The 25,639-nt window shown below is 45.8% G+C and overlaps 1 protein-coding gene across 2 annotated transcripts in view; it reads right to left on the bottom strand.

Annotated features, from left to right (window-relative positions):
• The window catches only part of ipo11 (importin 11), a 712,587-nt gene that overhangs the window by 359,857 nt on the left and 327,091 nt on the right, over window positions 1-25,639 (bottom strand). For both annotated transcript variants that reach the window (XM_038791006.1, XM_038791005.1), the window contains exon 21: window positions 21,636-21,751. In XM_038791006.1, the coding sequence (XP_038646934.1) occupies window positions 21,636-21,751 (116 nt within the window). The remainder of the gene's footprint in view (window positions 1-21,635; window positions 21,752-25,639) is intronic.

The raw sequence follows: 25,639 nt of genomic DNA, 5'->3' as shown, positions 1-25,639 counted from the left end.
CCAGGTTCGATCCCGGCTCTGGTACACTGCCCGTGAGGAGTTTGCACATTCTCCCAGTGTCTGCGTGGGTTTCGCTCCCACAACCCAAAAGACGTGCAGGGTAGGTGGATTGGCCACGCTAAATTGCCCCTTAATTGGAAAAAATGAATTGGGAACTCTAAATTTATATAAAGAAAATAATAATAATTACACACAGGTTTTAGGATTAATACGGATTACAAAAGTACAACACCTTTGTCCAGCATGAATCTAATTTTATCTTTCCAGGCACAGAAACATTAAATTAAAACTATATCTTATTTCTAATATTTACCAATACAAATACAAATCTCTTAAAACTTCCTTTGTTTTTATCACATCTTCCCATTTGAAAGACATATTCATAATCATGAAGATTTCTTTACACTGGTGCTGCATCCACTTTACACAAACTTAATATGGTAAATATCTAACCACGTAACTTATTACATTATCCAACAAGATATTTTAATTCACAATTACATGTTATATATAAATACTACATGGATCCTCTTGTAAACCACTGTGAGATCCTGGTTTCCATTTAATTCCTGCCTTGCTGGCTGTCTTAGAATTAGAACATAGAACAGTACAGCACAGAACAGGCCCTTCGGCCCTCGATGTTGTGCCGAGCAATGATCACCCTACTCAAACCTACGTATCCACCCTATACCCATAACCCAACAACCCCCCCCCCCCCCCCCCCCTCCCCAACCTTACTTTTTAGGACACTACGGGCAATTTAGCATGGCCAATCCACCTAACCCGCACATCTTTGGACTGTGGGAGGAAACCGGAGCACCCGGAGGAAACCCACGCACACACGGGGAGGACGTGCAGACTCCGCACAGACAGTGACCCAGCCGGGAATCGAACCTGGGACCCTGGAGCTGTGACGCATTTATGCTAACCACCATGCTACCGTGCTGCCATAATTGAAACCTTTTTCTAAAACTACAGGCTTTTGATTTTGAACTTTTGAATCCGCTAGTCGCCACACTCCGATGCCTGTTCGGGTACGCTGAGGGAGAATCCAGAATGTCCAATTCACCTAACAATTCACCTAACAAGCGCGTCTTTCGGGACGGAGAACAAAGAAAAGTACAGCACAGGAACAGGCCCTTAGGCCCCCCAAACCTGTGCCGACCATGCTGCCTGTCTAAACTAAAATCTTCTACACTTCATGGGTCCGTATCCCTCTATTCCCATCCTATTCATGTATTTGTCAAGATGCCCCTTAAATGTCACTACCGTCCCTTCTTCCACCACCTCCTCTGGCAGCGAGTTCCAGGCACCCCTACCCTCTGTGTGGGACTTGTGGGAGGAAAGCGGAGCACCCGGAGGAAACCCATGCAGGCACGGGGAGAACATGCAGATTTCACCCAGACACGTGACCCAAGCCGGGAATCAAACCCAGATCTCTGCCGCTGTTAAGCAACAGTGCTAAGCAGGATTGGTAGAGCCGTTCTGAAAATTCAGGCACGGAGAGGCAGATTTCATTTTGTTTTCAGTTTTCTGCCCAAGACCTGGAAAGCAGCTCACTCTATCAACTCTCTACCTCGTGATTTAAAATGCTTTCAACCAACCTGTGAGAACAAGAACAAAGAACAATACAGCACAGGAACAGGCTTTGCAGCCCTCCACGCCTGTACCCGTCATGATACCAAAATGTTATAACTCAAATCAAAGTTTGAAGGTATATCTCAAAGCAAAAGCAGATCTCTCTATCCAGCCACATCTGTGAAGGTAATGTCTGCTAAAAAGGCTGGGGAGCTAAATCTGATTTTTACTAATTGTGGGAGAGGTGGCATTGTTAGTCAAGGACAGTATTACGGTGGCAGAAAGGATGTTTGATAAGGACTCGTCTACCCCTGAGGTAGTATGGACTGAGGTTAGAAACAGGAAAGGAGAGGTCACCCTGTTAGGGATTTTCTATAGGCCTCCAAAAAGTTCCAGAGATGTAGAGGAAAGGGTTGCAAAGATGATTCCGGATAGGAGCGAAAGTAACAGGGTAGTTGTTATGAGGACTTTAACTTTCCAAATATTGATTGGAAACGCTATGTTTCGAGTACTTTACATGGGTCCGTTTTTGTCCAATGTGTGCAGGAGGGTTTCCTGACACAGTATGTTGATAGGCCAACGAGAGGCGAGGCCATATTGGATCTGGTACTGGGTAATGAACCAGGACAGGTGTTAGATTTGGAGGTAGGTGAGCACTTTGGTGATAGTGACCACAATTCGATTACGTTTACTTTAGTGATGGAAAGGGATAGGTATATATCGCAGGGCAAGAGTTATATCTGGGGGAAAGGCAATTACAATGCGATGAGGCAAGACTTAGGATGCATCGGATGGGGAGGGAAATTGCAGGGGATAGGCACTATGGAAATGTGGAGCTTGCTCAAGGAACAGCTACTGCGTGTCCTTGATAAGTATGCACCTGTCAGGCAGGGAGGAAGTGGTTGAGCGAAGAAACCGTGGTTTACTAAAGTAGTTGAAACACTTGTCAAGAGGAAGAAGGAGGCATATGTAAAGATGAGACGTGAAGGTTCAGTTAGGGCGCTCGAGAGTTACAAGTTAGCTAGGAAGGACCTAAAGAGAGAGCAACGAAGAGCCAGGAGGGGACATGAGAAGTATTTGGCAGGTAGGATCAAGGATAACCCTAAAGCTTTCTATATATATGTCAGGAATGAAAGAATGACTAGGGTAAGAGTAGGGCCAGTCAAGGACAGTAGTGGGAAGTTGTGCGTGGAGTCCGAGGAGATAGGGGAGGCGCTAAATGAATATTTTTTGTCAGTATTCACGGAGGAAAAAGACAATATTGTCGAGGAGAATACTGAGATACAGGCTACTAGACTAGAAGGGCTTGAGGTTCATAAGGAGGAGGTGTTAGCAATTCTGGAAAGTGTGAAAATAGATAAGTCCCCTGGGCCGGTGGGATTTATCCTAGGATTCTCTGGGAAGCTTGTGAGGAGATTGCTGAACCTTTGGCTTTGATCTTTAAGTCATCATTGTCTACAGGAATAGTGCCAGAAGACTGGAGGATAGCAAATTTTGTCCCCTTGTTCAAGAAGGGGAGTAAAGACAACCCCGGTAACTATAGGCCAGTGAGCCTTACTTCTGTTGTGGGCAAAGTCTTGGAAAGGTTTATAAGAGATAGGATGTATAATCATCTGGAAAGGAATAATTTGATTAGAGATAGTCAACACGGTTTTGTGAAGGGGAGGTCGTGCCTCACAAACCTTATTGAGTTCTTTGAGAAGGTGACCAAACAGGTGAATGAGGGTAAAGCAGTTGATGTGGTGTATATGGATTTCAGCAAAGCATTTGATAAGGTTCCCCACGGTAGGCTACTGCAGAAAATACGGAGGCATGGGATTCAGGGTGATTTAGCAGTTTGGATCAGAAATTGGCTAGCTGGAAGAAGACAAAGGGTGGTGGTTGATGGGAAATGTTCAGACTGGAGTCCAGTTACTAGTGGTGTACCACAAGGTTCTGTTTTGGGGCCACTGCTGTTTGTCATTTTTATAAATGACCTGGAGGAGGGCGTAGAAGGTGAGTAAATTTGCAGATGACACTAAAGTCGGTGGAGTTGTGGACAGTGCGGAAGGATGTTACAAGTTACAGAGGGACATAGATAAGCTGCAGAGCTGGGCTGAGAGGTGGCAAATGGAGTTTAATGCAGAAAAGTGTGAGGTGATTCATTTTGGAAGGAATAACAGGAAGACAGAGTACTGGGCTAATGGTAAGATTCTTGGTAGTGTGGATGAGCAGAGAGATCTCGGTGTCCACGTACATAGATCCCTGAAAATTGCCACCCAGGTTGAGAGGGTTACGAAGGCGTACGGTGTGTTAGCTTTTATTGGTAGAGGGATTGAGTTTCGGAGCCATGAGGTCATGTTGCAGCTGTACAAAACTCTGGTACGGCCGCATTTGGAGTATTGCGTGCAATTCTGGTCACCGCATTATAAGAAGGATGTTGAAGCATTGGAAAGGGTGCAGAGGAGATTTACCAGAATGTTGCCTGGTATGGAGGGAGATCTCATGAGGGAAGGCTGAGGGACTCGTTAGAGAGAAGAAGGTAAGAGGTGACTTAATTGAGGCATACAAGATGATCAGAGGATTAAATAGGGTGGACAGCGAGAGCCTTTTTCCTCGGATGGTGATGTCTAGCACGAGGGGACATAGCTTTAAATTGAGGGGAGATAGATAAAGGACAGATGTCAGAGGTAGGTTCTTTACTCAGAGAGTAGTTATGGCGTGGAATACCATGCCTGCAACAGTAGTGGATTTCGCCAACACTAAGGGCATTCAAATGGTCATTGGATAGACATATGGATGATAAGGGGATAGTGTAGATGGGCTTTAGAGTGGTTTCACTGGTCGGCGCAACATCCTGGGCCGAAGGGCCTGTGCTGCGCTGTAATGTTCTATGTGTTCAAAGACCTTTTTCTCTGCAGTCAGTTCAATCTGCGGTATGATCCAGTCCAGCACTACCTACAGGAAGGGGGGGGCTATTTGGAAATCTGTTTGAAACCCTCAGGTGAAGGATTCTAATATTATCTCAGTGAGCCTGAGAGTCGGTCTGGTGGAGGTTATTCAACTGAAAATGACTCCCCAGAGATAACTCTACAGCCTGCATGGTCGAATTGAAAAAAACCATTACAGAATCTCTAAACCAACCGATGATTTGCTTCGCGGCCTTGGAAGATCATCAACTACAAACACTACCTCCTCAGCGGAAAATATTAATCTCAGCCCTTTTAATCCCAGTTATTTTGTACCTTTCCTACACTCCCCCTCCCCCACCCCAACCCTGCCCTGCGTGTCTGGGTGAATGATAGGACAGGGTATGGGGAATAATTAGATTAGTAGACTTTTTTTCTATTTTTGCCATCACATGTTTATCTCTTCTCTGGTCATAAATGAACAGTTTCTTAAATGTTTTACTTACAAATCTGGTGCCTTAACTCATTGGAGCAGTCAGGGTCAAAGATCTCAGGAAAATACACAAATTATTGGTTAATTCACTTATGTTGGGACTCCGAGGGTCTGTGGGGCAGGAATTGACCGCGCACTTGCCCAGGGTGTTGGAACACTATGATCATTTAACGAAAACAAAGACGACAACTTTAAGATCGTCCAAATCTTATATGGGGTAACATTATCATAACTCGTCACTTGTATAAATATAAATCCCTTAAACTAACTTTATTTTCCCAACACATTGCTTCTTATCCACCGCCAAACCTGTACTCCTGCACCGCCACCCATGCAACATGCCATCTCCAGGGGGGAAAATTGGAGAATTGGGAGCAGTAAAGAGCGAGGCAAGATGAGAGGGGAGCTTAAGTGAATTAGAAATGAAACCAGCAAAATAGAGAAAACAAACAGAGAAAGAGTACACAGGTGAATTTAATAGAGTAAGAAACTTGAGACAGAAACAACTGTGTTTAACTTAAAATAAAGGAAATTACAATGAAATTAAGATGGAGTTAGCGAAAGCGGAATGGCAGACAGATTAGCAGGAAAGACAGTACACAAGCAGTGCTAGAATTTTGAAGTAATTAATGACTCTCAAGAAAAATATATCCCAATAAGGAGGAAGGATTATTAGAGAGAGATAAATCAACCATGGCTAACCAATAAAGTTAAGAAGAGTATTAAGAAAGAAAAAGCTTATAAGGAGGAAAAAGTCAGCAATAGCCCCGAAGACTGGGATAAATTCAGAATGCAGCAAAGGAGCACTACAAAGATAATAAAGAGGGAGAAAATAAACGACGAGGGCAAACTAGTGAGGAAAACAATAACTGACAATAAGAGGTTCTTTAAATATATAAAAAGGAAGAGAGGTCAAAGTAAATCGAGACGCCTCAGAAAATGAATCTGAGGAGATAACTTATGGGGAACAAGGAAATGGCAGAGGAGGTAAACAGATATTTTATATCAATCTTTATGGTGGAAGATACTTGAAACATCACATTAATAGTAAAGCATATGGGGGGGAAGAATTAAATACCATCACTGGAGAAGTAATATTAAACACACTAATGGGGCTAATGGCAGGTAAGTTCACTGGCCCTGATGACTTGTATCCTAAGATCCTAAAAATATGACTTCCGGTTGCGGCTATGACTAGCTAAGTCGCACACTTGGAAGCTCCTGCGACAAAGGTGTTTTCGGGCCAATTGGAGGGCCCCAACGGAGCTGTAAAGACGAATCCCGGTGGGGGAAGGTCCCCTGGGGAGAATCAGACCAATTTTATGGTCGGTACCCGGAGTGGAGCGGCAAGAAAAACGGCAGCAGCTCCCCAAAAAAAGTGGGGGAAGAAAATCAAAATGGCGGCCGGCGGCGCACCGGAGGAATGGAGGAAATGGGCGGAGGAGCAGCAGGCCTCTCTCCTCCGTTTTTTCACGGAGTTGAAAGTGGAGCTCTTAGAGTCCATGAACGCGACGACCACCAGGTTGATAGGAGCCCAGGCGACCCAAGAGGCGTCGATAAGAGAGCTGCAGCAGGAGATGACTGCGAGGGAGGAGGAGGCCACGGTCCTCGGGGCAAAGGTGGAGGTGCACGAGGCACTCCACCTGAAGTGGCAGAGCCGTTTCGAGGAGCTGGACACTCGAATGAGGAGGAAAAAATTGAGGATCCTGGGCCTAGAAGAAGGCCTGGAGGGGTTGGATCTCCCGAGATATGTTGCGGAGATGCTGAGCTCCCTGATGGGGGAAGGGGCCGGTCCTGCGCCCCTGGAGCTGGAAGAGGCATACCGGGTCATGGCTAGGAGGCCTAGGGCAAACGAGCCCCCGAGGGCGGTGCTGGTGCGGTTCCAGCGTCTGTGTGACCGGGAGAAAGTCCTGAGGTGGGCGAAAAGGGAGAAAAGCAGTAAGTGGCAGAACTCGACGGTGAGGGTATACCAGGACTGGAGTGCGGAGGTGGCAAAGCGGCGGGCCCGGTTCAACCGGACGAAGGCGGTGTTACACGCGAAGAGGATAAAATTTGGTATGCTGCAACCGGCGCGCTTGTGGGTCACCTACAAGGACCAACATCACTATTTTGAGTCCCCAGAGGAGGCCTGGACTTTTGTGCAAGAAGAAAAGTTGGACACGAACTAAAACCTGGGAGCACCGGCGGTCGTAGCCGCCTGGGTACTCTTGATTGAGCAAGTGGCCCTCTTCTTTTCAGGCCAGGTCGGAGCTTGGTAGCAGTTCCTTGGGTTGTTTGGCTTTTCTTGAACGTTTGACTTTTTGAATATTTTGAAGGTTTCGAGGTGGTTGGTGTTTTTGAACATTTGAATTGTTGAAGTTTCTACTGTGGGTCGCTTTCTCTTTTTATGGTGTGTTTCTTCCCGTTTCCAGCTTCCCTTAGTTATTTACCCTTTTTACCCTTTTTCTCCGGGTGTTTGCTTGTTGGGGTTTTTTTTTTTTCTTCTTTGGTTATGGTTATCTGTGGTTATGTATACTGTTTGATGGAGGGTGATGGTTAAGCACACTGTTAGTTGGTAGCTATTTAATTGTTTTGTTATTTAATTATGTAGTTAAGTATTTATGTATTTATTTGTTATTGGGTATTTATATTGTTAAGTTGGGGAGGCGGGACGGGGGGGAGCAGGTGGACCATGTGGGTCTTTTCTCTTGTGTGTTAAGGGGGTTCTTCAATGGCGTGGATGGGGATGGGGGGGAGCGGAAGGTGGCGGAGTGGGGTGTGGCCGGGCGAAAGCGCGGGCTTTCCTCTGTTTTCCCGCGCGCGGGACGGAGGAGAGGGGAGGGGAGACGAGTAGGGCGTGGCCAGTAATGGCGGCCTTTCCCGCGCTGGAGCGGGGTCAGAGGGGAATGGCGAGGGGGGAGGCCCCTCCCCCCCCTCGAACCGGGAGGAGTCGGAGTGTGGCAGGAGCAGCCGGGTCAGCGGAGACCAGCTGACTCTCGGGAGTACGATGTTGGGTACATCGCGGCTAGGAGGGGTCCTAGCCAGGGGGGTGAGGGGGGGATACCGGGTTGCTGCTGGAAAGACCAGGGATGAGAAGGGGAGAGCTGGAGGGGGGGGGGGGGGGGGGGGGGGGGGGGGGGGGGCATCGCTATGGGAAACGGGTCAGAAAGGGAGGGATGACCCGGGGCGAGCAGGGGACAGGACATGGCTAATCGACAGGGAGCAGGGACGGGTCGCCCAGCGATCCGACTGATCACGTGGAATGTAAGGGGGCTGAACGGGCCGGTCAAGAGATCTAGGATCTTTTCACACCTGAAGGGACTGAAAGCTGATGTAGCGATGTTGCAGGAGACTCACTTGAGGGTAGCAGACCAGGTTCGCCTGAGAAGGGGGTGGGTGGGACAGGTGTTCCACTCAGGCTTGGATATTAAGAACCGGGGGGTGGCGATTCTGGTGGGAAAGAGGGTGTTGTTCGTGGCGGCAGAAGTAGTGGCAGATAAAGAGGGCAGGTATGTGATGGTGAGGGGTAGGTTGCAGGGAGAGAATGTGGTGCTGGTGAATGTGTATGCCCCGAATTGGGATGACGCGGGATTTATGAGGCGCCTGCTGGGCCTCATCCCGGGACTGGAGGCAGGGGGCCTGATCATGGGAGGGGACTTTAATACGGTGCTGGATCCGGGGCTGGATAGATCGAGTTCCAGGACGAATAAGAGGCCGGCGGCGGCAGAGGTGTTAAGGGGGTTTATGGAGCAGATGGGAGGGGTAGACCCATGGAGATTTGGCAGGCCAAGGGCGAGGGAGTATTCCTTTTTCTCCCACGTCCACAGAGTGTACTCCAGGATAGACTTTTTTGTATTGAGCAGGGGGCTGATACCGAGAGTGCAGGACACGGAATACTCGGCCATTGCGATATCGGACCATGCACCACATTGGGTGGACGTGGAAATGGGGGAGGCGCGGGATCAGCGCCCGCTGTGGCGACTAGATGTGGTGCTTTTGGCGGACGAAGAGGTGTGCAGAAGGGTCAGAACGGGCATTGAGAACTATCTGGGTACGAACGATACGGGTGAGGTGCAGGTGGGGACGGTCTGGGAGGCCTTGAAAGCAGTGATTAGAGGAGAGCTGATCTCCATAAGGGCACATAGGGAGAGGCAGGAGAGGGAGAGGCTGGTGGGGGAGCTCCTAGAAGTAGATAGGAGATATGCGGCGACACCAGAGGAGGGGCTGTTGAGGGAGCGGCGCAGCTTGCAGGCCAGGTTTGACCTACTGACCACTAGGAAGGCGGAGACGCAGTGGAGAAGGGCGCAGGGTGCGGCCTATGAGTACGGGGAAAAGGCGAGTAGGATGCTGGCACACCAGCTTCGCAAGCGAGATGCAGCCAGAGAGATTGGGGGAGTGAGAGAGAGGGGTGGGGATGTAGTGCAGAAGGGGCAAGAGGTGAACGGGGTCTTCAGGGATTTTTACAGGGAATTGTATAGGTCTGAGCCGCCGAAGAGGAGAGGGGGTATGGAGAACTTTCTTGATAAACTGAGGTTCCCAAAGGTGCAGGAGGAGCTGGTAGAAGGGTTGGGGGCGCCGATAGAGCTGCAGGAGCTAGTTAAAGGGATAGGCCAGATGCAGGCGGGGAAGGAGCCGGGGCCGGATGGGTTCCCGGTGGAATTCTACAGGAAATTTGTGGACCTGGTGGGCCCAGTGCTGGTGAGAGCTTTCAATGAGGCACGAGAGGGGGGGGTTCTGCCCCCGACAATGTCACAGGCCCTGATCTCCTTGATTTTGAAGCGGGACAAGGACCCGGTCCAGTGCGGGTCCTACAGGCCTATCTCCCTCTTGAATGTAGATGCCAAGTTATTAGCAAAGGTCCTGGCAACCAGAATAGAGGATTGTGTGCCAGGGGTAATCCATGAGGACCAGACGGGGTTCGTGAAGGGACGCCAACTTAATACAAATGTCCGGAGATTGTTAAACGTGATCATGATGCCGGCAGTGGAGGGGGAGGCTGAGATAGTGGTGGCGCTAGACGCGGAGAAGGCATTTGATAGGGTGGAGTGGGAATACCTGTGGGAGACGTTGAAACGGTTTGGGTTTGGGGAGGGATTTATCAAGTGGGTGAAGCTGCTCTATTCGGCCCCGATAGCGAGTGTGGTGACAAACAGGGAGGAGGTCGGAATATTTTGGGCTCCGTCGAGGTACTAGGCAGGGATGTCCCCTATCCCCCCTACTCTTTGCATTAGCGATCGAACCGTTGCCGATGGCACTGAGGGATTCAGGAGGGTGGAGAGGACTGACAAGGGGAGGGGAGGAACATCGGGTCTCGCTCTATGCGGATGATTTGTTGTTGTATGTGGCAGACCCGGAGGGGGGAATGCCGGAGGTAATGGAGATACTAGCGGAGTTCGGGGACTTTTCGGGGTATAAATTAAATTTGGGGAAAAGCGAGGTCTTTGTGATACACCCGGGAGACCAGGGGGAGGGAATTGGGAGGCTCCCCTTCAAAAGAGCAGTAAAAAGTTTCAGGTACTTGGGGGTGCAGGTGGCAAAGAACTGGGGGACCCTCCACAAGCTGAATTTTTCTAGGCTGGTGGAACAGATGGAGGAGGAGTTTAAGAGGTGGGACATGGTGCCGCTGTCGCTGGCAGGGAGGGTGCAGTCAGTTAAAATGACGGTCCTCCCGAGGTTCTTGTTTTTGTTCCAGTGTCTGCCCATCTTCCTCCCTAGGGCCTTTTTCAAGAAGGTAACGAGTAGTATTATGGGGTATGTGTGGGCGCATGGCACCCCTAGAGTGAGGAGGGTCTTTTTGGAGCGGAGTAGGGATAGTGGAGGGCTGGCGTTACCCAATCTTTCAGGATATTACTGGGCGGCAAATACATCGATGGTGCGAAAGTGGATGATGGAAGGGGAGGGGGCAGCTTGGAAGCGCATGGAGAGGGCGTCCTGTGGCAACATTAGCTTAGGGGCGCTGGTAACGGCACCATGGCCGCTCCCTCCCACGAGGTATACCACTGAGCCCGGTGGTGGCGGCCACTCTCAAGATCTGGGGGCAGTGGAGGCGGCACAGGGGGGAAGTGGGGGGTTTGATAGGGGCACCACTAAGAGGGAACCACAGATTTGCACCGGGGAACACAGGAGGGGGATTCCAGAGCTGGCAGAGGGTGGGTATCAGGACAACTGAAGGACCTGTTTATAGAGGGGAGGTTTGCGAGCTTGGGAGAGCTGGAGGAGAAGTTCGGGCTCCCCCCGGGGAACACGTTCAGGTACCTCCAGGTGAAGGCATTCGCCAGACGACAGGTGGAGGGGTTTCCCTTGCTTCCCGAAAGGGGGGCGAGTGATAGGGTGCTCTCGGGGGTCTGGGTCGGGGAGGGGAAGATCTCGGACATTTATAAGATTATGCAGGAGGTGGAGGAGGTACCAGTAGTGGAGCTGAAAGACAAGTGGGAAGCAGAGCTGGGAGAGCAGATAGAGGATGGGACATGGGCAGACGCCCTAGAGAGGGTCAACTCGTCGTCGTCATGTGCAAGGTTGAGTCTTATTCAATTTAAGGTACTGCATAGAGCCCACATGACGGGGACAAGGATGAGTCGGTTTTTCGGGGGTGAGGACAGGTGTGTTAGGTGTTCGGGAAGCCCCGCGAACCACGTACACATGTTCTGGGCATGTCCGGCACTTGAGGAGTTCTGGAAGGGGGTGGCAGGGACGGTGTCGAGGGTGGTAGGGTCCAGGGTCAAGCCAGGATGGGGACTTGCGATCTTCGGGGTGGGGGTGGAGCCGGGGGTACAGGAGGCGAGGGAGGCTGGAATATTAGCCTTTGCGTCCTTGGTAGCTCGCAGGAGGATCTTGATTCAGTGGAGGGACGCAAGGCCTCCAAGTGTTAACACCTGGTTGAACGACATGGCAAGCTTCATCCAGCTGGAAAGAATAAAATTCGCCCTGAGAGGGTCGGAGCAGGGGTTCTACAGGCGGTGGCAACCCTTCCTGGACCTTTTAGATCAGAGATAGGAACTGTGGTCGCGACAGCAGCAACCCGGGAGGGGGGGGAGAGAGGGAGGGAGGGGAGGGGGGGGGGGGGGGAGGAGGGACAACAACGAGGGAAGCACGGTACCGGGGGGGTCACGGGCAGGGCCTGCCCGTGGCCTCTGCCAGAAACGGCAGGATGTCCTGGCTGCCGGCTCGTTGGCAAGGGGGGGGGGGGGGGGGGGGGGGGGGGGGACGCGCGCGTAGGGGGGGGGGGGGGGCGGGGGGGGGATCCTTGTTAAGTAGGGGGGTTTGACTTTGTTTTGATATAATTTAAATGTAGGGGGGGTAAAAATGTCTGTATTTTGAAAAATTTCTTCAATAAAAATTATTTAAAAAAAATAAAAAAAATAAAAAAAAAAAAGATCCTAAAAATATGTAGCTACAGAGATAATGGATACATTGTTTGTAATTTTTCAAAAATCCTTGGATTCGGGAGAAGTACTGGAGGTTTGGAAAACTACTAATGTGACATCCCTATTCATAAAGGGAGGGAGGCAAAAAGCAGGTAACTATAAGCCGATTAGCTTCACATCTATTGTTGGAACAATGTTGGAATCCATTATTAAGGAAATAATAGCAGCACATTTGGAAAATCATAATCTAATCAAGTAGAATCAACATGGCTCCATGAAAGGGAAATCGTGCCTGACTAATTCATTCGAGTTTCGGATAATAGCCTGTGGTAGTATATTGGCATGGATGGAGAATTGGCTAATGGGCAGGAAACAGTGAGTGGGGATAAGGGGTTCTTTTTCAGGTTGGCGACTTGTAACCAGTGGGTTCCACAGGGATCCATGCTGGTGCCGCAACTGTTTACAATATATATTAATGACTTGGAGGAAGGAGCAAATGTACCGGAGCCAAGTTTGCAAACTGCACAAAAATAGCTGGGAAACAATTTCAAGAGGGAGACAAACAATTTGCAAATTGATAGGTTAGGTAAGTAGGCAAAAAAGGTGGCAAATGGACTGTATTGTGGGGAAAAAGTGGAAATTTTGGAAGAACAAACAGTATTACTTAAAGATTATTAAATGGAGAAAAACTGCAGAAAGCTAGCATATGGGCGCAGCAGGTAATTAGGAAGTTTAAATGGGATTTTAGCTCTTATTTCAAGGGGGGTTGGCGTATAAGAGTGGGGAAGTCTTGCAGTGCAAGGTAGTGATGAGACCACATCTGGAGTGCAGAGAGCAGTTTTGATCCTCTTATTTAAGAAAAGATATTACTTTATTGGAGGCAGTTCAGAGAAGGTTCACTAGGATGATCCCCAGTATGGAGAGATTCTCTTATGAGCAAAGGTTAAACAGGTTGAGGATCTACTCATTGGAATTTAGAAGAATGGGAGGTGATCGCATTGTAACATATAGGATCCTTAAGCAGCTTGACAGGGTAAATGCTGAGAGGATATTTCCCCTCACAGGAGAGTCTAGGACCAGAAGGCATTGTCTCAGAGTAAGGGGGTGCTAATTTAAGACATATAAAGTGAATTTCTTCTCTGAATGTTGAGAGTTTATGGAACTCCTTGCTGCAGAGAGCTAGGGGCAGAGTCCTTGTGAATATTGACACACAGAATCTTGATCAGTAAGGGAATCAAGCGTGACGAGGAAAGGGCAGGAAGTGGATGTGATCAATGTCGGATTACCATGATCCTATTGAATGGCGGAGCAGGGGGACCAAATGGCCTACTCCGGTTCCTGTTTCCTATGGTCTTATGGTGAAACAAAAGCAGAGGTGGTCATCATTAACGTCTCAGCCAGATCCAGTTCTCTGTTGCAATTCTCAAGCGACCACACCCCCCCCCCCCCCCCCCCCCCCCCCCCCAAAGCATACGGGTCCTCCCTTCCATCGTTTCACAAAGTACGGGTGGCACCCGACTAGACAGTCTATCAAAAGGAGAGGATCTTGAAGAGTTCCAATCCTGCTTATATACAGGGGTGATATCCAGAGGACTGGAGAATATGACAAATGGTAAACTTTGTTCAAAATAGGATGCAAGGTATGTGCCTTGTGGAGGGGGAATGGACTCACACGTTTCCCTGACCTGTTTGTGGATGGAAACTTTTGTGAGTTTCAGCGAGCTCATGGACAAATTTGTTTTACCTAAATCAAGTCTCTATCAGTATTTTCAAGCCAGTCATTACAACGTAATTAGTGGAAATCTTTATAAGCGATAATAAGGGACAAAAGTGACAGTCACTTGGAAGAATATGGATTAATCAAGGAAAACAACCATAGGTTTATTAAGGGCAAATCATTTGAGTTTTTTGATGAGGTGGCAGAGAGGATTGTTGAGGGTAATGCATTTGATACAGTCTACATGCATTTCCAAAAGGCATTGATAAAGTGTCACATAACAGGCTTGTCAGCAAAGTTAAACTATGTGGAAATATAGGGACAATGGCTGCATGGATATGAATTGGTTGACAGGAAATAGGCAGTGATGGTTAAGGGTTGTTTTCAGATTGGAGGAAGATATATCATGCAGTTTCCAAGGGATTGAATTTGCTTGATTTATATATTATGACATAGACCTTGGTGTACATGGCACAATTCAAAATTTACAGAAGGCACAAAGCTTGAAAGTATTGTGAACAATGAGGAAGATAATGACAAACTTTAAGAGCACTTAAGACAGACTATAAGACATGGAGTAGATGCAACATAGAAACACAGAAAATAGGAGCAGAAGGAGGCCATTCGGCCCTTTCGAGTCTGCTCCGCCGTTCATTATGATCATGGATGATCATATAGCTCAATAGCCTGATACCGCCTTTTCAAAGTGGGAGCGTCGTGACACGCGGTGGGTCGCGGGCGGGTGTCAGGAGCGTTGCAGAACTGTCCATCGCGGCGTTCCCGATCACGGGAATTGACACGCAACAGCCAGCTTTTAACATTGCCGGCTGCAGGCAGATTTACAAATGGCGGCTGTGACCAGCTAAAAGAATACAGGCGCACTGCGCATGCATGCCGCTCATCAGTGCACATGCTGCCTGGGAGTGTTGGGACCTGAACCCGGGGTCAAAGTGCGATCATGGCACGCCGGCGGCTGACTGCATGGTGATCATGATGAACAAGGCTATGACCTCGATCTGTTTTGCATCCCTAAATATTACTCAAATGATCTGGAGGGAGTATATATTCTTCATGGTTTCATCATGGACAGAACTGAACTTTTGGCAAGGGATATAATGTAAGCCATGGCAAATCATCACATCGTCACCCTTTGTGTACTGAAGGGTGGCTATATAATTTTTGCTGACCTTTTAGACTACATTAAAGCATTGAATCAAAATAGTGACAAGTCAATACATATGACGGAGGACTTCATCCGCTTGATGATTACTGTAATGGTCAGTCAACAGAGGAGCTATACGAGAGTTTACGAACTGAGGTACGAAATCCACACTCTTCTCCTCGAGAAATTGTCCTCTCTGGCTGATTCGTTCCTGATTAAACTTGGATGTTAACAAGTCTTACCTTGCAGACACCTTTTCAATTCTAAATGAACCAAATCTCAAATTGCAAGGGAAGAATGATGATTGCTTTCGGCACTGTGAAGAAATTGCAGCTTTCCTAAACTTATTGAAAGTTTGGCAATTTGAGTGCAAAGGCAAAATTACTACATGTTTCCCACACTGGCCACAATCAGTAAGGATAGGCAACAACAGCTCCTCCACGATCATCCTCAACAACGGTGCCCCACAAGGCTGTGTCCTCAGCCCCCTACTACACTCTTTGTACACCTATGACTGTGTGGCCAAATCCCCCTCCAACTCGATTTTCAAATTTGCTGATGACACCACTGAGTAAAACAAGTATTTTTGCTTTTGTCCTTCACAATGACCTACACGTGCGAGGCTGGATTTTCCATCCTCACAAAGATGCTGACGGCACAAAGGAACAGGCTGAATACTGCACCCAATATGTGCATAGCCCTCTCTTCCTGTGAACCTGATTGGAGTGCAATCGTGAGGACCAAGCAGGTTCACCTCTCGCATTAAAGGTAAGAGAAAATGGTGGGTCGCGAATGTCGGCCGGCGTGGGTCGTAAAGGTCGGCTGGCATGGGTCGCAAAGGTCGGCTAGCATGGGTCGCAAAGGTCGGCTGGCATGGGTCGCAAAGGTCGGCTAGCATGGGTCGCAAAGGTCGGCTGGCATGGGTCGCAAAGGCCGGCCGGCATGGGTCCCGAAGATTGGCCGGTTGGTAAAAATGGGTCCCTGGAAAAAAAGTTGAAAAATACTGCTCGAGCAAAAATATCCCTCCTCAGATAAGGAGGTCCTGTATAATTGCAGCCAGACATTCCTGCTCCTGCACTCGAATCCTCCCACTATGAAGGCCGACATACCATTTACCTTCTTTATTGTCTGCTGCAGCTGCATGCTACCTTGAGCAAGTGTACAAGGCCATAAAAAATAAAGGGTTGTTATAATCGTGTGAGGGTCCATTAATATTCACATCGCAGTTGTCTGCCCAGTTCCTGCAGTTCCTGAATGCCCTGTAGAGGGTAGTGCATCATTTTGGAAACCTCCAATGCAAAAGATCATAGAAATTAAATGAACAAGAGCAAATGCAACAAAAAGCAGTGGTCACTGTAAATTCTAGCTGTTACATATAAGACACTGCAAGAGGTTCTTTGAATGGTTTAGAGGCTGTGGAAATCACTTCCAGGATTCCTGGTTCAGGCAAAATGTTTGCCATCATTGACGATTAGGTTCAATAGATGCTGGAGAAAAAAAAGGGTAACGGGATGAGGGAAAAAGCAAAATGGAGACTTGCATTTATAGAGCACCTTTCAGGACAACCAGACATCTCAAAGTGCTTTACAGCCAATTTTAACAATCATAGTTTTTTTAAAATAATCTTTACTGTCACAAGTAGGTTTACATTAACACTGCAATGAAGTTACTGTGAAAAACCAATTATGTGACTACTGTAATGTATGGAATGTGGCAGCGAACTTGCTCCCACAACCAGTAGTGTGATCATAACAGCTAATCTGTTTGTTGTTGATTGAGGGATAAATATTGGCCAGGTCATTGGGAATATCTCGACTGCTCTTCAAGAAAATACCACAGGACCTTTTACAACCTCATATGGACAGACGGGCCTCAGTTTAATGTCAGGTATGAAAGGTGGCACCTCCAAAAGTGCAGCATTCCCTCAGTACTGCATTGGAGTGTCAGCCAATATTATTCGGCTCAAGTTCTGAAGTGAGACTTGAACCCACAACTTTCTGATTCAGAAGTGAAAGTGTTATGAATTGATCAACGGCTGGTGCACAAAACATGATAACAGAATATGAGAATAGTACAGGTGAATGCGATTTCAATGCAATTGTGCACATGGAGGACAAGATGGACAGATTGGGCCAAATGGCTTGTTTCCATTTTGTAGTATTATTTAGTATGATAAACCTTCAGAAATGGTGCAAAAAACCCCAAAAGATGGTTGATCATTAACCTGGAGGTTAATTACGAAACAATAAAGTAAATACTAGAAGCTGTGCAATGGATAGATTTAAGTCCTTATTTCAGTTGTAACACTGCTAACAAAGAAACTACAAACTTAACTTAGAATTGAGGAGGTTTGTATGACTCCCTGCTGCAATATAATTTTTAAAGAACACCTAAAACAACAAAATGCACCAATTATTTTGGAATTAAATGTTTAAGTCATTAAATAGTCAAATACTTCCCCTTTTTTTTAAAGTCATTAAATATTTTGCTATTTGCAAGTTTCTAGAAATGATTGATTGAGTCAAACCTTCAAGTTTGCAGACAGATAGTTTAACACAACTCAATATTTCCATTTTTGTATCTTGAAAACATATTGAAAATCGACACCTTAAAGTTGCTTTAGTCAATCCAGCAGCATTACGTTTAAAAAACAGAAAATTTGAACTTACGAACTACAAAGTTTGTGCATCATTGGTTCATCCTACCAATATCATGATAAATGTTTATTGAGGTAATTAATACTCTAGCAACATTTATACCATCATTTCAGCCTTGTTGAGAAGTTTTTCTGCCAACTTCATTCAATCAGTTAGCACTGCTGCCTCACAGCTCCAGGGACCCAGGATCACTTCCAGCCTCAGGGTGACTGTTTATGTAGAGTTTGCATTTTTTCCTTGTGTCTGCGTGAGTTTCCTCCGGGCGCTTTAGTTTCATCCCACAGTCCAAAAGATATGCAGGTTAGGTGGATTGACAATGCTAAATTGCCCCTTAGTGTCCAAAAGCTTAGATGGGGTTACTGAGTTTACAGGGATAGGGTGGAGGCGTGGGTTTAAGTAGGGTGCTCTTTCCAAGAGCTGGTGCAGACTTGATGGGCCGAATGGCCTCCTTCTGAAGTGTAAATTCTATGATTCTATAATCCATGTCTGGAGTTGAGTCCTCACACACTTCACAGGCAAATTACGCTTGAATTCCTTACGGTATAATGTTAGCATTAGGTACTGCTGTTTTTGTTTTTTGCCAACTTCATCATTTAAAATTATTTTGGTCCTCATGCAGTCAATGATATCTATCCTTTCTTTGTAATATCCTTTCAGTGAAGGCCTTGGTAATGAAAAGCAAATGTTGTCTGGTAACAGTTTTTACTTTCTAGGTTTATCCTACACGCGTGTAAAATCTAATTCCAGCTGTTTCAAGATTAAAACATCACACAAGCAAATTTATTTTACAGATGATGAACAAACAATTAGCAGACACATCCAACAGTTAAATATTTACAGAAGATTTTCTCACAATAATTCAAAAGAACACAAGGGAAGGAGCTGAGGAGGATAAAACATGAATGACACTCAACCCTCCTCTAATAAGAGCTGGTTTAGCTCACTCAGCTAAATCGCTGGCTTTTAAAGCAGACCAAGCAGGCCAGCAGCACGGTTCGATTCCCGTACCAGCCTCCCCGGACAGGCGCCGGAATGTGGCGACTAGGGGCTTTTCACAGTAACTTCATTGAAGCCTACTCGTGACAATAAGCGATTTTCATTTAATTTCATTCAAGTATAGGTTATTGTAACTGATAGGTGTAGTTTAACTCGTAGTAGATATTGCGTTTGCATGTCGAGATAACTCTTGTGTATGTAAATAATCCGTCTTTTGAACTAACTAACTGGTTGTGTGGTAATTTGATCGATGTGCAGGTTATGTGGATTGGACATGACCAGTGCGCGGGGTTATGGGGATAGGGCGGGGGAGTGGAACTCAGTCGAGTGCTCTTTCAGAGGGTCGGTGAGGACTCAATGTGCCGAATGGCCGCATTCTGCACTGTAGGAAATCTATACAATCTTATATTCCAAATATAGCCTATGCATAAAATAAGTTCTGCTTTTGACATTTTTAGCAATTGTGCAAGTATGACTTTTCAAATATTGGCAAAAGCTGTAGAGGCAAATACATGGAAATAACCAACCTGGCAGTCATCACAGAGTCTTAGATGTTTACAGCATAGAAACAGGCCGTTCGGCCCAGCTTGTCCATGCTGCCCAGTTTCTGTCACTAAGCTAGTCCCACCTGCCTGCATTTGGCCCATATTCCTCTAAACCGACACTGCCCATTGTAACTGTCTAAATGCTTTTTAAATGAAAAAATTGTACCCGCCTCTGCCACTTCCTCTGGCAGTCCGTTCCAGAGGCTCACTCACTCTCCGTGTGAAGAGAATTCCCCTCTGCTCTCTTTTGTATCTCTTCCCTCTCACCTTAAACCTATGTCCTCTAATTCTAGACTCCTCTACCTTTGGGAAAGATGTTGATTATTTACCTTATCTATGCTCCTCATTAATTTATAGACCTCTATGAGTTCACCCCTAAGCCTCCTATGCTCCAGGGAAAAAAGTCCCAGTCTATCCAGCCTCAAATTATAACTCAAACCATCAAGTCTTGGTAGCATCCTCATAAATCTCTCCAGCACTCTTTCTAGTTTAACAATATCCTTCCTATAATAGGGTGACCAGAACTGAACACAGACTTGATGGGCCGAATGGCCTCCTTCTGCACTGTAAATTCTATGATCTTAGAGGAATATGCTCACCCTGAACTCTAATTAACACCCTTTTGAAAGGCTCCCACTTACAAACTGACCCCTTGCCCGTAAAACACCTTGCCCAATCAACTTTTGGAAGTTCCCACCTAATACCATCGAAATTGGCCTTGCCCCAATTTATAATTTTACCTTTTGGGCCAGAACTATCATTCCCCACAGCTATCTTAAAACTAATGGAATTATGGTCACTGGTCCCAAAGTGATCCCTCACTAACACATCCGTCGCCTGCCCTTCCTCATTCCCCAAGAGGTGGTCAGGTTTTGCCCCCTCTCTAGTCAGGCCATCCGGATATTGAATGAGGAATTCTTCCTGAATACACTCAACATATTTCTCTCCATCCAAACCCCTAGTGCTATGCTGTCCCAGTTAATGTTGGGATAGTTAAAATTCCCTACTATTACCACCCTACTTGCCCGGCAGCTATCTGTAATCTCCTTACATATTTGCTTCTTTGTTTCCCGTTGACTATTTGGGGGCTTATAGAAGAGCCCTATTCAAAGTGATTTCACCCTTCTTATTTCTCAGTTCTACTCCTGTAATAATAATAATAACCTTTCATTGTCACAAGTAGGCTCATTGGGCAAACCCTTGGATATATCCTCTCTCTAACATGATACTGTCCCTAATCAAAAGCACAACTCCCCATCCTCTCTACCGCCCGTTCTACCTTTCCTATAGCATCTGTACCCGGAACATTGAGCTGCCAGTCCTGCCCCTCCTTTAGCCATGTTTCAGTAATAGCTATAATATTCCAGTCGCATGTACCTATCCATGCCCTGAGTTCATCTGCCTTGCCCTTTAGGCGTCTTGCATTGAAATAAATGCAGTTCAATCTGTTTCTCTGCCTTCCATTTTTCTCCTTACTGACTTTTGTTTCTATCCCTTCTTTACTACTCTCTGTCGTCCAGCATTGGTTCCCATCCCCCTGCCACATTAGTTTAAACTCTCCCCAACAGTACTAGCAAACAACCACCCCATAGACATTGGTTCCAGTCCTGCCCAGGTGTAGACTGTCTGATTTGTAATGGTCCTACATCCCCCAAAACCGGTTACAATGTCCCAAATATCTGAATACCTCCCTCCTGCACCATCTCTCAAACCACGCATTCATCCTGTCTATCCTGTCATTCCTACTCGGACGGGCAACATTTTCTGGATTCAGGATGTGCTCTGATCTGAACTATGGATATCACTCCTTAAATTATTTAATTATACTGAAATAAAAATTTAATGAGTACAGAGCTCTGAATACCAAATCAACGTGACACTAACTTTTGTTCATTTTATATTCTTTTCTTCCTTTTACTTTTCCAATCCTCGCTAAAATTCTGTATGATTTTCAAAGTCATTAATAAAGAGCACTTAACCATATGTCACAAAGGTATCAGCCACTTTCATCTTATAAATGCTGCTGAACTTAGCATTACTACACAAATATGTCTAGATAACAAGGAATCCAGTAACAGTGTTATTTTCAAAAGACACCAATTCACTATGCAGGTCAAGATGAAGAATTACATCAGCAATATTGGTCGCCAAAATATGACTATGACTGACACACTGAGCATATGCTGCTGCATCGCCATTTAATAGTGTTATCACAAAAGAGCTCAACACCAAAGTTTCTCAGTAAGGTCTACTCACCACAACTCTAAACCGTCCTCCAGCAGGTAAACATGGGGTGGCTGGGTGACATCTGTACTCAGCTGAATAACTGGCAGCAAGAATGGATAGAGATTTTTGCTATCTGCTCCCAAACCCTGGAGATAAGTAAACAGGGTGAAAAGTGAACAGTCACAGTGGAGAAAATTGAACCATAAATGCATATGGACACACAGAGATATAATTCATTTCTTCAAATATGATGTGCATTCTTCCCCAAAAAAGCTGCTCAAAAATAATGGTTGTGAATTACACATCAACACCTCCCACCTTCAGGGACCCTGTCCTAACAAAACATTAGCAACCATTGACTTTAATTGGATTGGCCCATGAATATGTTTGACAAAATACTATGGTTGTTTGTGTTACCTTCTGCAGTATGGTGATCAGGAAACTCTCCCCTTCTTACCACTTGTCGTGAGGTGTACTGGAAGGATTTCCAGGCTGATAATCTGCCTGTTTGGCCACGTTATGAAGGCACTTTGGGTGGCCATTAAGACCTGAAATGGGTCTCGAATGTCTGGCCCACAGGTAGGGATGTCACCACTGCGCCATTAGACTTTAAATACACAGAACATGCTACCATTGTGCCACAATATTTCCATACATAGAAAATACCATGAATGTAAAAGTAGAAGATGAAAATAAATGCCCGACCAAGGTTAAAAAAGAGGGTTCACATTTACAATCAGGAATCAAATGTTGAAGTATAAAAGGACTGTTAAAAATAAATGTACTTCATGTAAATAGAACTGGACACAATAGTTGACAGTGAGAAACCAAGTGCAATATGAACAACCAAAACATAGCCCTGTAGATCTAAGAAGGCAGTAGAAGCTGGTGTCTCTATGACATGAGCAGTTGGGACAAAGTTACCTCTTTGGAGCATTATGGTCTTCTAGGCACAGCAAAAGAACTAAAGTTGTGCTTGTGAGTTGTTGCAGGAGGACAGACTCAGGAATCCAGGGGAACAGAATCTCGGGAGACCAGATTGAAACCCTGCAAGGTGGGCTGTCGTTGAGGCTGTTCAAGTTGGAGCGGCCTCTGGAGAGAATTCCAAGGGAAAATCTTCGAATGTGAGGGCTGGAATCCCTCATCGGAGAGAGAGTGAGTCGCACCAAAATTGGCTGACTCCCAGTATTTACTGATCTCTGGGTGGGCTGTTGAGAAATCTGCCTTGATCGCACCTACCATTTATTGTGTAGTGTGGTATGTTAAACTGGTTTGCCTATTAATTCACATGTAGCTCATATTTACCTGAACACTAAAGTAAAGACAGGTATTGTATAGTAAAGTTAATTTTTGTTTGTTCAAAACCTGTGGGAACTTGTGGCTTTAGTCTCTCAGCAAGGATCTTAAATCTCAAACTTTGTCTCAACAAAAAGTTATTGGTCCCTAACTGGATCTTACCAAAAACATAGGGGTCTGGTCTAGGATCATAACACCCTATTCAAGAAAGAATGGAGACCAAAACCAGGAAAATATAGGCCAGTTAGCCTAACAACTGACATTTGCAAAATGTTGAATCCATTATTAAAGCAGCAGCAGGACATTTAGAAAATTGTAATACAGTAAAACCAATCAGACTCAACAGGTTTTTAAGAAAGGAAAATCTTGCTTGATAAATTAGAGTTCTTTGAGGATGTAACAAGCAAGAGTGAATAAGGGGAACCATTGGATGGAACGGACTGGATTTCCAAACAGTATTCGATAAGGTGCCATAAAAAGGTGAGAGATCATGCGGTTAGGAATAATATATTAGCATGGATAGAGGACCGGCTAACTAACAGAAACCAAACAAATAAAAACAAAATGCTAGAAATCTCAGCAAGTCTACTACTATCTGTGGAGAGAGAAACGGTTAACGTTTCAAGTCCACGATGAACGGCCTTTATTGCAAAGGGGATGGAGTATAAAATTGGGGATTTCTTACTTCACTTGTTCAGGGCATTGGTGAGATCACACACAGAGAGCTGTTTATAATCTTGGGTCTACTTATTTATCAAGGGATATGCATGCATTGGAAGAAGTTCAAAGAAGGTTCAGTACGTTGCTTCCTGGGATGAAGGACTTGTCTTATGAAGAACGGTTGACAAGGTTAGTCCTACACTCATTGAAATATAAAGAGGTGATCTGATTGAATCATATAAGATTCTGAGGCGTGACAGGGTAGATACTGAAAGGATGTTTCCCTCGAGGGTGAATCTGGACTGAGAGTGGCACAGTTTCAGAATAAGGAATCTTCTACTTAAGGCAAAGATTAGGAGGAATTTCTTCTGAGTGTTGTTTACCTTTGGAATTCTCTATCCTAGAGAGCAATGGAGGCGGAGTCATTGAAAATATTCAAGGTGAAAGGAGTTTTGCAGATTTATAATGGAGAAGGGAGTCAATGGTTATATGGGGTGTGGGGGAGGGGCAGACAAAAAACTGACCATAACCTTATTAAATGGTGGAGCAGGTTTGAAGTCCCCCAAATAGCCTACTTCACCTATTATTTATTTTATTGATATAAGGAATCTTTTCATGCAGCAAGTGGCAATGACCTGGAACTCAATGACTACCAGGCAGAGACAACTAATTATGGAAAAGGAAGTTGGATAGACACATGAGGGTAACCAATTTATAGAGTTATGGGGATATAGTGGGGGATCGGATTAATTAATTAGTCCTACAAATAGCCAGTATGGGCGTGCTAGGCCAAATGGCCACCTTATGTGCCAAATAACTATATGGTAACCAGCTAATATCTCTCTATCTGGCTTGCATCACATTTTGTTTGATAATGCTCCTGTTGGGATTTTTGTTATGTTATAGGTGATATCTAAATATAAACTGTTCTGGTTGTTAGAACATGTAGAGTCAGGGGACAAGTAGCAGAAATAAATGGCTACAAAATAGAAAAGATAGAGCAGGGTGTAAAAGTAGTTACTCAGGCTGGACAAAGGTGTTCTATCAGCATCAGCATTGAGACCATTGTTGTTCACGTATGAATATAGGATTTGGACACAGAAATCTGAGAAATACAATTTCAAAATTTGAAAAGAAACCCAAATTGTAGTTAACATTGCGTACAGGAGGACTATGACAGTATACAAGTGTTAATAAACTCATGTGTAATTGGCAAATGAATTTCATTATATGTGAACAAGAAGTGGTACATTTTGGTGGAAAGATTAATGGGGTAACCTTACCGAAATTTGGCAAAGTGTTAGGATCTTACTGAAAACTGGCGTGGAGCTCTCCAGTTCCACAGATTAGTTTGCTCTCCAGATCTTGAGCCACTTGTCAAAAAAAAGTGAATGAGCGTGGTTTACGCTGTCACTCTGGTGGGGTGAGGACAAGACAGCAAAGAACTGGTTCCACACAGTTCGGGGTGCCATCATTTTTTATTTTAGAAAATATTTTATTGAAGCATTTGTAATTTTCACACTTTAACATCAACATTTCTTAAACAACCACGTGGGCCAACACACGGAAAACACCAAAAAGAAAAACAGAAAACAACGTCCCCTATTACCCCCGCCCTATTCCTTAATTACCTCTATTCTAAGTTCACTGTCCTTATCTAACAATGCCATGCCTCCTGTTTTCCTCCACACACGATCCCCCCCCCCCCCCCTTTTTTACCCCTCTCCCCCTTACGGTTGTCATCTCCGGGCGAACCCCTGAGTTGATCCTCTCAAGGCGAACTTGATTTTTTCCAGACTGAGAAACCCCGCCATATCGCTGACCCACACTCTTGACTTCGGCGGCTCCAAGTCCCTCCATCCCAGCAAAATCCGTCTCTGGGCCACCAGGGAGGAGATGGCCATCTTTGAACGGCACCCAGACCAGCACTGCAATGAGAACCATGCCACAAGCAATCCAAGGATTCCTTATCACAAACCTTTCTCCCAATGACTTTCAGCTCAGATCTGAGAGACTGACTTTCATTCTTCCCACCGCCCCGATATTCATCTCTGGATATCCCATCCATGCAACACACT

This window comes from Scyliorhinus canicula, chromosome 3, assembly GCF_902713615.1.
Source record: "Scyliorhinus canicula chromosome 3, sScyCan1.1, whole genome shotgun sequence".
NCBI lineage: Eukaryota > Metazoa > Chordata > Chondrichthyes > Carcharhiniformes > Scyliorhinidae > Scyliorhinus > Scyliorhinus canicula.
Note: the sequence above shows the minus strand (reverse complement) of the source record. Positions and strands in the feature narration are given on the sequence as shown.